Genomic DNA, 14,326 nt, shown 5'->3' on the forward strand with positions numbered 1-14,326 from the left:
ACAGCCAGTGAGCGCTGGTAAATATAACATTGTAAACCTTTAATATTACTTTTAACTGTGGAAGTTAAAACCAGTCGATTTAAAGGCGTAGTCCACCTTTCAAAATTGTAATAAATTCACCACCAATGATAAAATCAAAGTGTCTTTCAGGAAACGCCTCTTCCTCCAAATCTTTAAAGGGAGGCACCTCCCTGCCACACATCAGTTTTTGTGTTTTCTCCGGCACAGAGGGAGCATCCACTGGGGGCGGGGGGGCTGGGAGCAATGGTCTCTTAGGTGGCCCTGAGAGACAGGTGTTCCTCATCATTTTTTGCCTCCTTTTTGTTTTTCGAGAACCCCCTCCCATCTTACCAGGGACTCTGCAGCAGTAGATACGGGTTCCTCTTCCCCTAGGTGCTCGGGGAGAGCCACAGAAGATCCAGCTGACCCGCTCCAGTCTCCTATAAGCGGCAGCTGCAAGTGCACCATTGCCATTATGCGGGGACCAAGAATAGTCTCGGCCGTGACGCTTCCTAAGAGCGGGTTGCCGGGTCCACGCCCAGTGTAATTTCTGGTGGCCGAGCGCAGGGGGAGGCGGCAGGGCAGGAGCTGGTGCCTGTTTACACTGCACTGGACCGGAAGCAGTGTGTGAAGTCACATGTGAAGCTCTGCACACCTGCTATGGAGGATGTGACGGGATCTGCAGTGGTGGGGACAGGTACCAACAAGGCTCAGGTAGGAGACAGTCTGTTAAAGCGGAGGTCCACCCTAAAATGGACCTCCGCTCATCGGAATCCCCCCCCCCCCCCCCCTCCGGCGCCACAATCGGCACCTTTCAGGGGGGAGGGGGGTGCAGTTACCTGGATAATCCAGGTAACTGCACCCACTTCCGGGCTAGCTCTCTGCGGAACGGGGCTTACGTTACGCCCCGTTCCGCAAGCGCCCGCCCCCTTCAGCAAGTGCCCCGCTGCCTGCTGGGAAACACACAGCTCCCAGAGGCAGCGGGGACCGTCCGGATTGCGCCGCGCGGCTCGCGCATGCGCAGTAGGGAACCGGGAAATGAAGCCGAAAGGCTCCATTTCCTGATTCCCATACCCAAGATGGCGGCGGGACCCGGCAGCCGAGCGAGCGATCGGCTTCGGGTGCGGACATCGCGGGCGCGCTGGACAGGTAAGTGTCACTATTTAAAAGTCAGCAGCTGCAGTATTTGTAGCTGCTGGCTTTTAAAAAAAAAAAAAAAAAATGCGGAGTCCCGGTGGACTCCCGCTTTAAATCTGCCAAATCCATTACTTGGAGTTCCGGTCTTTCTTCCCCCTGGTGGTGGGGGCTTGTCTTGGCATTTGAGGCTTTTTGGCCTCTTAGTGCACCTTTCGGGTGATCCATAGGTGGAGACTGGGTCTCTGCAAAGGTCCCCTGTTTTTTTGTTTTTTTTGTTTCCTCTTTTAGGCCAAAGTCTCTGATTCAAGCAAAAAGAGATGCCCCTCATGCAAAGCTAAGATGGGGGACAATTGAAAGAAAACCCTATGCAGCACTTGCATTGCTTCCTTGGTCAAAGAGGAATTTGCTTCCATCTGTGATGACTTTATTGCCTCAGTAAAAAAGGAACTCAATGCAGCAATTCAGTCGTTCCGTGATTTATTGGCTAATCCGGCTGCTAGCCAGCCCTCCACATCTGAGTCTTCCCAGGGTTCGCTTTCTGTCCCGGTGTTAGAGACTCTATCTGAAGGTCCTTCGACCGGGGAAAGACAGTCCCCCCCCACTCCTTCCAATGACGGTTTGGAAGATGGGGAGGTTGAGGGGGCGGAAGCGCCCCCCCTCCCCCCTTCAAGTTCAAACTATCCCTGGAAGAGGTTGATGGGGTTCTAAGAGCTATACATGTTATGCTAGGCCTAAGCAAAGAAAAGAAGGAGCTAACACTGCATGACCATATGTATGTGGGTCTAAGTGAGCCTAAGGGATGGATCTTTCCGGTACATTCTGTCATTTCGGATTCCATAAAGTAGGAATGGCAAGAACGGGGGAAAAAGCCTTTTTTTCTCAAGAGCCCACAAGAGGCGCTTTACTTTTGATCCCTCTGCGGTTTCGAACAAGGTCCCCAATCTCGACGCCGCCTTCTCCCTTGTCTCTAGGTCCACCGACCTAGCTTTTGAAGACATGGGGATCCTAAGAGATTCGATGTATGTAAACAAATGGATCTTTTGCTCAAAACATCTTGGCAATCGATAATGAGCAATTTTGAAACCAGCCATGGCTACGACAACCTGCACTGGGTTAACCAGCTCATGTGTTTAGCGGATTCACCCAAACAGGAGATATTCGATTCTTTCACTGCCTTGTCCTCCACGGTAGCCTATATGGCAGATGCGCCGGCCAGTATAGAAGAAGAAACAACCCCCAAAATGCCTTTTTTGACCTCCGAAGAGCTCAGGAGCAGGACAACAAGTCCCAGGGGAAGATGAAAAATTGGTCCACGCTAAAGGCAAGGACGGACTCCTTTTCCATCCTCCTGCACAAGTCGAAAAAGCACAATGACTTGAGCCTGCGGGTGGGCGGAAGGCTGCAGAATTGTTTTCTGCATTGGTCAGGCATAACGTCAAATCTGTTCATCTTAACCAGATGAGGCGATTCAGTTCGCATTGTGCGCTATACAAGTATTTCATTCATTCATTCATTCAACCACTCTTTCTCAAGGCTACGCAATAGAGTTTACAGAATCTCCCCCAATAAGATTTCTTGTGACAAATACCCCAAGGGATCCAGTAAAAAAAGCCTTGGCCATGAAGTCCCTGTTAAGGGAGCTGATGCAACAGGGTGTAGTGGTCCAAGTGCCACCAGTAGAGCGACAACAGGGATTTCATTCTCACGTTTTCTTGGTAAAGAAACCAACAGGAAAAATCTGATTGATCCTCAACCTAAAACCTCTGAACAAGTCTGTCAAGTATAGAAATTTCAGGATGGACTCTATTTTTTCAGTCAGAAATCTACTGACACCAGAATGTTTTATGGCATCAATAAACTTAAGGGATGCATACCTGAATGTCCCAATTTCACCTCAGTCCCAAAGGTTTCTCAGATTGGCAGTAAAGATGAAAGGCGTGATTCATCATCTAGAGTTCAGGGCCCTGCCATTCTGTCTATCATCCGCACCACAGATTTTTACCAAGGTGATGGCAGAAGCACAAGCTCCGCTTCAACTTCAAGGAATAACAGGAATTCCCTGTCTGGACAACCTGCTATTCTTTGCTCCCTCAAGGGAGAGGTTACAGAACAATTTAGGCAAAGCATGCTATGATCTGGAATCTCTAGGATGGATTCTGAACCTACAGAAGTCCTCCCCAGATCCGTCCCAGAAGGTTCGGTTATCTACTCGATCGAACAGAAGATTTTTCACCTACAAGAAAAAAAGGACAAGATACAGTGCCAATAACGATAAGGGAGATGATGGCATTAGGGATTCTGACCTCGACCATGCCGGCTATTCAGTGAGCGAGACTACACTTCAGAACGCTGCAAGCCTTCCTCCTGAGGTTGTAGGATCACAGCTTAAGATCACTGGAAGTGAAAAGGTCTCTATGGTGGTGGAGGAATCGGGGGATCCTATCAAGGGGTCTGGGTTGGGCCTTTCCATTCGAAAGAAGACTGACAACAGACGCCAGCTCTTGGGGATGGGCCCACCTAGGAGAAAATTTTGCCCAAGGGACTTGGTCCAATAAGGTGGAGACGAGATCCTCGAATTGGAGAGAGTTGAAGGTGATCGCTTTAGCTGTAGTGATATTTGCTCAAGCTCTCCAGTCTCAGGTGTTGACGGACAATGCCACGGCTGTGGCTTATTTAAACAGACATAAGGGGCACAAGGATCAAGTCCTTACAAACACTGGCAGCAGAGATTCTATGGCCAGAGAAGCATTTGCTTTCCTTGTCGGCAGTCCACCTAAAGGGGACCCTGAACAGAGTAGCAGATTTCGTAAGCAAGTACCCCAATCAGGAAGTGGAGTGGTCTCTGAATCCAGAGGTCTTTGAGATGATTTCCAGTATGTGAGGAAAGCCAATTTCGATGGGTCCCTAGGGAGATTTCACCTGTGTTAAACTTTTTCCCCTTTACAGTTAATTCCACTGGTGTTAAAGAAGATACAACGGGACAGGGTACCAGTTATCCTAATTACCCGCTTTTGGCTGAAAAGATTCTGGTTCTTAACCGTTCTAGGAATGGCAATCAGGTCTTGTTGGCATCTACCTCTCAGGCAAGATTTCCTAATCCAAGGTCCAATAAATCGCCCAGATGTGGCCAGGCTGTCCCTTTCAGCATGGTATCTTACTAAAGAGTAAGGGATTGTCAGACTGTCTGGTTACAACATTGCTACCAAGCGGAAAGGTAACTAGAACCATCTATACTAAAGTCTATAATTCATGGTGCATATCATCTGCTCAAGACCTGAAGAACATCGTGCCTATTTTGGAGTTTTTGCAGGCGGGGTCAGATAAAGGACTAGCAGTCAGTACCTTGAAAGTACAGGTTGCTGCGCTAGCATTTTTCCTAGAAAAATCTGTTGCCTCTGAACCTCTGGTAGTTAGGATTTTTAAGGCTCTTACAAGATCAAAGCCAGCGCCGATCAAAATTTTTCCCAAAATGGGACTTGTCGGTAGTCCTGCAATCTCTAGCAAAAAGTCAGTTTGAACTTCTGGAGGAAATGTCACTTAAATGTCTCACTCTTAAAGTTGTTTTTCTGATCGCCATTACGTCAGCGCGCAGGATCAGCGATCTACACGCGCTGTCAATTAGGGAACCTTGCCTATCAGTGTTTCCAGACAGACTCATCCTTAGGACGAACCCTAAATTATTACCTAAGGTAGCCTCAATGCATAATCGCTCACAGGATATTGTTCTCCCAACCTTCTGCACTAATCTGTTGGGTTGCTAAAAGAATTTTGTTACATTACCTGGATATAACGAAGGACTTTAGACGTTCAGATTGGTTATTTGGTCCTTTTTTTGGGCAACAAGTAAGGTTGCCAGGCTTCTAATGGCTCAATAACAAGATGGTTGAAATTATCCATCCTGGAAGCATACTCGCATGTGGGTTTGTCCCCGCCAGCTGGAATTCATTCACATTCAACCAGATCACTTGCGGCCACTTGGGCAGAAAGAGCTGGTGCCACCCCTGATCAAATTTGCAAGGAGGCAACGTGGTCAAGTTTTCGCACCTTTGTGCGACATTACAGGCTGGACCTTGCATCCACCATCGATCAAACGTTTGGCAGGAAGGTTCTGAAGGCTGTTGTCCTGCCTTAAGGGGGTAAGTCTCTGTTATCCTCTCTGGTACTGTCCTGAAATACGCTTTGGGAAAATTCAAGTTAGACTCACTGATAACTTGTTTTCCATAAGTCTTTTTCAGGACAGCAACTACCCACCTTATTGGTTTTGTACTATGCTGTGACTAACGTAAATGTTTATGTGCTCCAGCCGGGGTCGGAGATTTCTCTTCTACAACTGATGTGTGGTAGGGAGGTGTCTCCCTTTAAAGATTTGGAGGAAGAGGGTGTTTCCTGTGGTCCAGTGGGAGGAGTCACGATCTCTCAGGTGCTGTTCTGAAAGACTTATGGAAAACAAGTTCTGTAGCGTTGCTAGGTGGGGGTGGGGGGTGCAGGCCGCACCCGGGTGACACCCGTGGATTGCGGCACCGCTAACGCCGCCCGCTGCCCTAATGATCTGCACCTCGCTTTGTCCCCAGTGGAGCAGACTCCTCCTCCTCCCTGTTTACATCCAGTGAGGAGGAGGAGCCCGAGCGACACACACCGATGTGTGCGTGTGTATGTCCGCGGCCGTGCTGTTCTGAGTTCTGTACTGTACACTAGTTTATTATAAGTAGATGGACATTTGCGGGGGGGGGAGGGATGCCTATGCTGATGGGGGGGGTCTGCACTAAGGGGGGTGTCTTGTCTATACTGCGGGGGTCTGCACTAAGGGGGGTGTCTTGTCTATACTGCGGGAGTCTACACTAAGGGGGGTGTCTTGTCTATACTGCAGGGGTCTGCACTAAGGGCGGTGTCTTGTCTATACTGTAGGGGTCTGCACTAAATGGGGGGTGTTTATACTACGGGGGTCTGCACTAAGTGGGGTGTGTCTATACTGTGGGGGTCTGCACTAAGGGGGGTGTTTTGTCTATACTGCGGGGGGGGTCTGCACTAAATGGGGGGTGTTTATACTGCGGGGGTCTACACTAAATGGGGGGTGTTTATACTGCGGGGGTCTGCACTGAATGGGGGGTGTCTATACTGTGGGGGTCTGCACTAAATGGGGTGCGTCTATACAGCGGGGATTTGCACTAAGGGGGTGTCTATACTGATGGGGGAGTCTGTATTAAGGGGGGGTGTCTATAATGATGGGGGTCTGCACTAAGGGGGGTGTCTATACTGTGGGGTTCTACATTAAGGGGGATTCTATACTGATGGGGTGGGGTCTGCACTAACAGAGGGGATTCTACACTGATGGGGGTGTCTGTACTGAGGGAGGGGGTCTGTACTTAGTGAGGAGGGTCTGTATTGAGGGGGGTCTATACTAACGGAGGGTGCTCTGTACTGAGGGAGGGGGGTCTATACTGACAGAGGATGGTCTGTACTGAGGGAGGGGTGGTCTGTACTTAGTGTGGGGGTCCATACTGATGGAGGGTGGTCTGTACTGAGGAAGGGGGTTCTGTTCTTAGTGAGGGGGATCTATACTGTGGGAGGGGGGTCTGTACTGAGGGGGTCTGTAGAGCTTTGCACCCACGATCAGTGTTATAGTTATGTCACCTACAGTTATTATAAAACCGACAATAATGGGTAGAGAAGTAATGTAATGTAAATGACCTGTGTGTGGGTGAGGTTGACATTAGTAGGCATTAGTACTAAATATTGTTCAGGAAACTATATAAGTACTATGATTCTATTTCCTCAGCTGTTGCCAGACGAGCAGTCTAGAGAGATGTGCCAGCGTTTTGCAGATATGGAGTCCAAACTTGGAGAGATTGATCGAGCCAGAGCCGTGTATTCCTACTGCTCCCAGATGTGCGATCCTAGGGTGAGTATTTTGATAGACTGGACCGTGAAAGACAATTTCTATGACTCAATGTTTACATGGTTTCTGTTGGTAATATTTTATCTCCACAATGTCACATGTGCATGTGTTCTGTATATTAATATTTGCAGCTGACAGCAGGGTTCTGGCAGAATTGGAGAGACTTTGAGGTGCGCCATGGCAATGAGGACACAATTCGGGAGATGCTGCGTGTAAAACGAAGTGTGCAAGCCAAATACAACACACAAGGCACTTTCCTTGTATCCCAGAGACTGAGGGCAGAAGCAGCAGGGGCTGCCCAGGAATCTAAAGGTAAAGCCTTAAAGAAACTTAGCCTGCCAAAAAAAGATTTTTCTTTGCTTCAGTTTTACTTTCAATTACATATCTCAGCTGGTGACTGGGAAGTGAAAGGAGAAGCAGCACACTGATGAGCTCATCTCTTTCACTTTGCCTAACCACCCAACCCCATGGGGACTGCAGCAGAACTGATTGACTCCTTGTGCTTCTTCTCCCTCCTTTTTCAGTATGTGCTTTTCTGTAAAGGGGAATTGGAAGGTTAAGACCAAATCAAGTTATGGTTTTTACATTGCTTGATATATTTATGAATAGAGAGCTGTATAATTTTCTTTTAATCCTCAGATTAGGCCCCTTTCACATTGGCTGTCCCATCAGGTCCGCCTGTCATTTTTTCAGGCAGACCTGATCAGATCCTCCAGTCTTTGGATGTCAAAGGTGACATGTCCGCTGACATCTGCCGCTAAGCAATCTGCAAAATTCAGACAGATGGTGGTCCTATTTTCCATCCTTCTGGCAGATCGGATATGATCTGCTGAAAACGGACAGGCGGTTTGTTTTCACCCGATTCCCCCATAGAGTAGAGCGGGACTCTGTCCATCTCCGCTCTGCGCAGTGAGCGAACATGGAACTGTCATCCGCTTGCTCAGCGAAGATCAGCAGAGCGATCCCCCGCTGAGCAAGAGGGTTTCGTTTTTTAAATATATATTGATATATCTCAGAAAACACTAATGCCTAATGTTCATCCTCCCAGAACATCTGCAGTTTTGGTCCTGAAGACAAAATAAAACCCTGTGTGTGGGCAAGGAAGTAAAAATATAAAACGTAATTCTGATCCTTTCCCTCCTCAGTCAGTTTTTTTTTTTTGCATTACCACCTTAAAGTATTCAACAACTTAACCCTTGCTGTAAGGAACCCTTAAAGCGGAACTGTACCAATAACAACTTGATAAAAAATAATGTTCTTTAGCAAGGAACATACATTCCACATGAACAGTTTTGCTACCAAAATGAATGTGTGCTGTAAATTGCCTCCAGAATTTCTCCTGTTTCGTCTTGCTGAAGGCTGCCATTTTGCTGAAGCCCAGAGACCCTGAGCAGCAGTAAATCATAAAGTGGAACTAAACCCATCGATTAAACAGTTTTAAAAAAAACGGTTACATTCCTGGAATGTCGGGATTGCAAACTGTCACATTTTGCTTCTGTCATCAACCAAACTGTCAAACCATCAAATGGTTGGTGTGATAACTGATCACATGTGCAGCATCATGGCATTTGCACATCAAACAGAAGCAGCTTCCTTGACTGTAACAGATAGGAGTGTTTAAGTTCTCTGTCAGCAGATTGGCCTCCACAAACTCGGCAGTGCCAAAAAATAGAGATCAACTAAGTATGTGCAGAGCAGGGTGAGACCGTGCATTACTGGATTTTAAACAGTTTAGGCAATTATTTTATAATAATGTTTTACATGGCTATACCTGCAAAAGGGGCCAGTCTAAAGTGATCTAGCAGGACTTCATTTTTTTGACTAAAGTTCCACCTTAAGTCAGGTTTTTTTCTTAAATAAATGGGTCACATGATGTCTTCATAGCTTTAATTGAAAGCCACAGAGTAAACATTTCTGTTTCCACTGTATCTTTCCTTTAATCCCCACAAACATATTTCTTTGTAAAAAATAAAAAAGGAGAACTATGTAGGAACCTTCAGGACTGCAGATCCAACCAAAAAAGCATTCCATTTTGGGATAGAGAATTAAAGTGTTTAGATAGCCTGTCTTTTATTATTTTCTGTGTCCTCTTTGTGGAAATGTTATCTTGGTTCCTGTGTTGTCACTGTACCTGGAAATTAGCAGAAGCGCTCTAAGAAGGACATAGACAGGGGAAAGAAAGTCGTATTTTCAGTTGAGTACAGATAAGTTAGATCCTCTGCCAGGTATTATTCCGGTGTTCCCATTACAGAGGTACCCTCGTATATTTTTGATTACTAGGCCAGGAAGTGCAAGGAAGAATTAGAACCTCCTACAAAAAAAAAAAACACATTAATAAGTGGACTACTTGTATAACTTTGCTTTTTCTTCTAGAACCGGTGGATGAGATGCAGGCACTGGAGCAGAAGGCAGCGGTGGTGGCAGCAGAGGCCGAAAGAGATAAACCACAGATGAAGGAGAAGATCCTGTTTGTTAGGTTTGTATCTGCATGGAGATTCACTCACGCCTCTTTTAAGTGTTCTCCAACAAAAGAAATGACATCTCATTCTATTCTGTGCAGGTCTGATGCTTCTAAGACAGAATTGGCAGAAATGACACAGCAGGCAAATCCAGATGAGATCAACATAGGGGAGGAAGATGAGTCAGAGGAGGAGCTGGAGCCGGATGGTGAGCTAATTTATTATCTCATACTACATGATGTGATTTTGTTCATTTTAGATCCAATACGTTTTGACTGAGACACTATCATAAAATGCTAGCAAATGCGGGAGAATCTTGCTGAATGATCCGCTCCACATTTATGTACCCTTAACTGATTGTTTGGGTTCGCAAAAGCCTCCTCAAGCTGTGCATGCCTTTTTCTGTCCATTCATTGTTGGAAAAGCTTTTTTTGTATCTGTGAGGATCACCCAGATAAGCATTATTTTCCCTCCTAAAAAAGTTTTCACACTTTATCCTATGGTGGAGGAAATTCACTAAGTAGGGTATACCATGTGGAACAGATGCCTTGCTATTCCCGTGGAAACAGTTCTCACTGATTTATGCATTCCCTCCTATTCTGCCTGCGTCCACGACTTCACAGGATCAAGCAACAAGGGAAGTCGGTGAATCTTGTGGCCTTCAGCAGGGCCAAGGAAATCTTGGTATGCAGGGATCGTAAAGATGACCGTAGGGGACCCATAGACCCTACCGCCATGGCCAGACCTTCTTTCGCAAGGTCTGGTATTCCATCCTACTTTACAAACGCTAAATTTAACAGTTTGGCTATTGAGACCCACACTGAGGAAACGTGGGCTGTCAGGTTCAGTGGTTTCTATCTTGATTAATGCAAGGGAGCCGGCCTCCATAATTATTGAGTCTGGGAAGCATATGTCTCCTGGTGTGAAACCAGGGATTGCACCCCAGGAAGTAGGTCAAAGGTAGAATCCTTCACTTTCTGCAGATGGGATGAGAAATAAAGCTGGCCTTGAGTGCTTTCTAAGGACAGATCTCGACCTTATTTCAACGACCACTTGCTTCGCTTTCTTTGGTTCATAACTTTATTCAGGGGTAACGCGGCTTAATCCCTTGGGACTTGAATTTAGCTTTTGGCGGCATTATAAAACAGCTTTTTTTTTGGACTGATACGACATATTCCCTTGGTCCTTTTTTTGACAAGAAAACTATTTTTTTTCTGGTAACCATATGTGCTGCAAGAAGGGTATCAGAATTGGCTGCTTTTTCTTGTAAAAAGCCATATTATTGTTCACAAGGATAAGGTAGTAAGGCGTCCTCATCCTAACTTTTTACCAAAGGTAGTATCAGGTTTTTATCTAAACTGGGATATTATTCTATCTTAATTTTATCCAGAACCCTGTTCTATGGAAGAAAAATCACTATTTTCTTGATGTGGTGAGAGCCGTGTACTTAAAGGCGACTGCTCAGATTCCTAAACTGTTTTTTTTTTTTTTCCGTGTTGCCTGAAGGTCCTAAAAGAGGACAGGCAGCATGGAAATCTACTATTCTAAATTGATTCGACAAGTAATCATTTAAGCCTATGGTTTAAAAAGGTAGTGTCTACCCTCTTAACCACTTCCCGACCAGCGCACGACGATGTACGTCGACAGAATGGCACGGGCAGGCATATTGGCGTACATGTACGTCCAATATTCGTTGCCGCCGTGCCATCGGGAGCGCGCCGCCGGCGGCGCGCTCCCGCGCTGGTCGGGACCCCCGTGAGTCCGGTCGCGGGACCCGCGGACTCTATCGCCGCGGGCATCCCCGCGATCGTCTCACGGAGCGGCCGAATGGAGGAAATGCTGTATAAACAACATTTTTTCCATTCTGCCTAGCAACTAGTGACGCTGATCTCTGCTCCATGTGATTGGAGCAGAGATCAGTGTACACTAAATGACAGCCCAACCCCCCCACAGTTAGTAACACACCCCTAGGAACACTTAACCCCTACACTGCCACCCACTGGTTAACCCTTTCACTGCCAGTGTCATTTACACAGGAATCACTGCATTTATATAGCAGCGATTACTGTATAAATGACAATGGTCCCAAAAATGTGTCAAAAATGTCCGATGGGTCCCCCACAATGTCGCAGTCACAATAAAAATCACAGATCGCCGCCATTACTAGTAAAAAAAAAAAATAATAAAAAATTATTAATAAAAATGCTATAAAACTATCCCTATTTTGTAAACGCTATAACTTTTGCGCAAACCAATTAATAATCGCTTATTGCGATTTTTTTTACCAAAAATATGTAGAAGAATACGTATCGGCCTAAACTGAGGGAAAAAAATGTTTTTTTATATATTTTTGGGGGATATTTATTATTACAAAAAGTAAAAAATAATGCGTTTTTTTCAAAATTATCGCTCTATTTTTGTTTATAGCGCAAAAAATAAAAACCGCAGGGGTGATCAAATACCACCAAAAGAAAGCTCTATTTGTGGGAAAAAAAGGACGTTAATTTTGTTTGGGAGCCACGTCGCACGACCGCGCAATTGTCAGTTAAAGCGACGCAGTGCCGAATCGCAAAAAGTGGTCTGGTCTTTGACCAGCAAATTGGTCCGGTCTTAAAGTGGTTAAATCAAAATGCACTCATCTAGAGCTGTTAATGCTTCGTGGACAGTGCATCACCAAACCTCCATGGCTCAAATCTGCAAGGCCACATCTTGGTCTTCAATCCATAAATTTACCAGATTCTATCACGTGGATGTAAAAAGACACGAGGATGTCACCTTTGGGCGCAGTGTACTGCAGGCAGCATTATAAGTCCGCTGATCTCATGGTGCCCTAATTCTGTGTTGTCATTGCTCTGGGACATCCTATGTAGTAATTACTATGGCTCTGTGTCCCGTGATGTATGATAAGAAAATAGGATTTTTATAACAGCTTACCTGTAAAATCCTTTTCTTTTGAAGTACAACGCAGGACACAGAGGTCCTGCCCCTCTTTCTAGTATGCATGTGTATTGCTTTGCTACAAAACTGAGATGCTTCCGGTATAGGAGGGGTTATATAGGGAGGCAACTTACTGTTTAGGGTGTGCCAGTGTCCAGCACCTGAAGGTGGCCTACAACCCACATAGTAATTACTATGGCTCTGTGTTTCTTTGATGTACAGTGATTGAATAATGACACAAAAAAAAAAAAAAGTTTACAAAAAGTTGTCACTAAATGATATATTGCTCACACATGCCATAGTTATATGTGGAATTGCACCCCAAAATATATTCTGCTGCTTCTCCTGAGTACGAGGATACCACATATGTGGGACTTTTTGGGAGTCTAGCTGCGTACGGCACCCCGAAATCCAATCACTGCCTTCAGGATTTCTAAGGGTGCAAATTTTTGATTTCACTCCTCACTACCTATCACAGTTTCGAAGGCCATAAAATGCCAAAATAACACAAAACCCCCCCAAATGAACCCATTTTGGAAAGTAGACACCCCAAGCTATTTACTGAGAGGCATGTTGAGTCCATGGAATATTTTATATTTTGCCACAAGTTGCAGGAATATTAAAATTTTTTATTTTTTTGCACAAAGTTGTCACTAAATGATATATTGCTGACACATGCTATGGGCATAAGTCAAATTACACCCCAAAATACCACATGTGGGGGACTTTTTGGGAGCCTAGCCACGTACGGGACCCCGAAAACCAAGCACTGCCTTCTGGATTTAAATATAAAACGCTACCAAAAAAAACTGTTAGCGATCGCAGGGATCAGGCCTGACTCTGCGATCGCTGTAGTTATGTGTTTTGTAAGTGACAGTGATCGATCGATACTGCACTTGGGTGGGCTGGGCGGAGGGGCAAAACGCAAGTGCTAGCAGGTATCTGGGCTGATCCCGCTAACAATGCGTTTTTTTTGGAACCCTAAACTGCTGGGGACGCTAGTATAGATCTGATCAGATCAGATATTGATCTGTTCAGATTCTATACCACTACGGGAGGTTTATGCTTTGCACGTGGGTGTTAGCGGTACTGGCACTAACCTAGCGCTGCCTGGAGCGACACAGACCCTGACCCTAAAACCTAATTGATATCACCTGCTGAGTGATCAGGGGGTTAAACCTTTATTGGGTAATAAATGGTGGGTGCCCTGATGCTATAAAAAGCAAACTAACTAACCAGAGTCACCCGTAACACTTATACGGTGATCACTGGTGAAAGGGTTTACTAGGGACAATCAGGGGGTTCAAATTTTTATTAGGTAGTATATGGGGGGTCCCTGGCGCTATATAAAAACCTGACGGGGAACCTAAATAACTAACTGGCTAACCAGCGTCACCAGTGACACTTATACGGTGATCGCTGGTGAAAGGGTTAACTAGGGGCAATCAGGGGGTTAAATTATTGGGTAGTATATGGGGGTACCTAGCGCTATAAAAACCTGGCGGTGAACCTAAAAAAATAACTAGCTACCTAGCGACACTAATGCAGCGATCAGAAAAATGATCGCTTAGTGACACTGGCAAAAGGGGGTGAAAGGGTTAACTCTAAGGGCAATCGGGGGGTTAAATCTTTATTGGGGGGTGGTAGGGGGCTACCCTGGACCTAACACTAACTGCGCTGACACTTTTTACTTTTACAACTGACACTGAATGCAGTGATCAGTAAATAAATGATCACTGCAATCAGTGACACTGTGACGGGGGGAGGGGGGGGACATCGGGGGGCGGTTTGTGTGCCTGTGTGTTAGTTAGTGTCAGTGTAGTGTTTGGTGCAGACTTACTGTGTCCTCTCCTCGTAGTCCCGTCAATAAGACCGCCCCGAGGAGAATGACATCACT

The 14,326-nt window shown here is 45.8% G+C and overlaps 1 protein-coding gene across 1 annotated transcript in view; it reads left to right on the forward strand.

Moving 5' to 3' along the window:
- The window catches only part of XAB2 (XPA binding protein 2), a 36,494-nt gene that overhangs the window by 18,270 nt on the left and 3,898 nt on the right, over nt 1-14,326 (forward strand). The window contains 4 exon segments of the mRNA XM_077469988.1: nt 6,914-7,036; nt 7,165-7,345; nt 9,407-9,509; nt 9,594-9,700. Coding sequence (XP_077326114.1) covers nt 6,914-7,036; nt 7,165-7,345; nt 9,407-9,509; nt 9,594-9,700 — 514 coding nt within the window.

The sequence above is a fragment of the Lithobates pipiens genome, unplaced genomic scaffold (assembly GCF_037356315.1).
Source record: "Lithobates pipiens isolate NorthernLeopardFrog02 unplaced genomic scaffold, aLitPip1_a1.2 Scaffold_8, whole genome shotgun sequence".
NCBI classification, from domain to species: domain Eukaryota; kingdom Metazoa; phylum Chordata; class Amphibia; order Anura; family Ranidae; genus Lithobates; species Lithobates pipiens.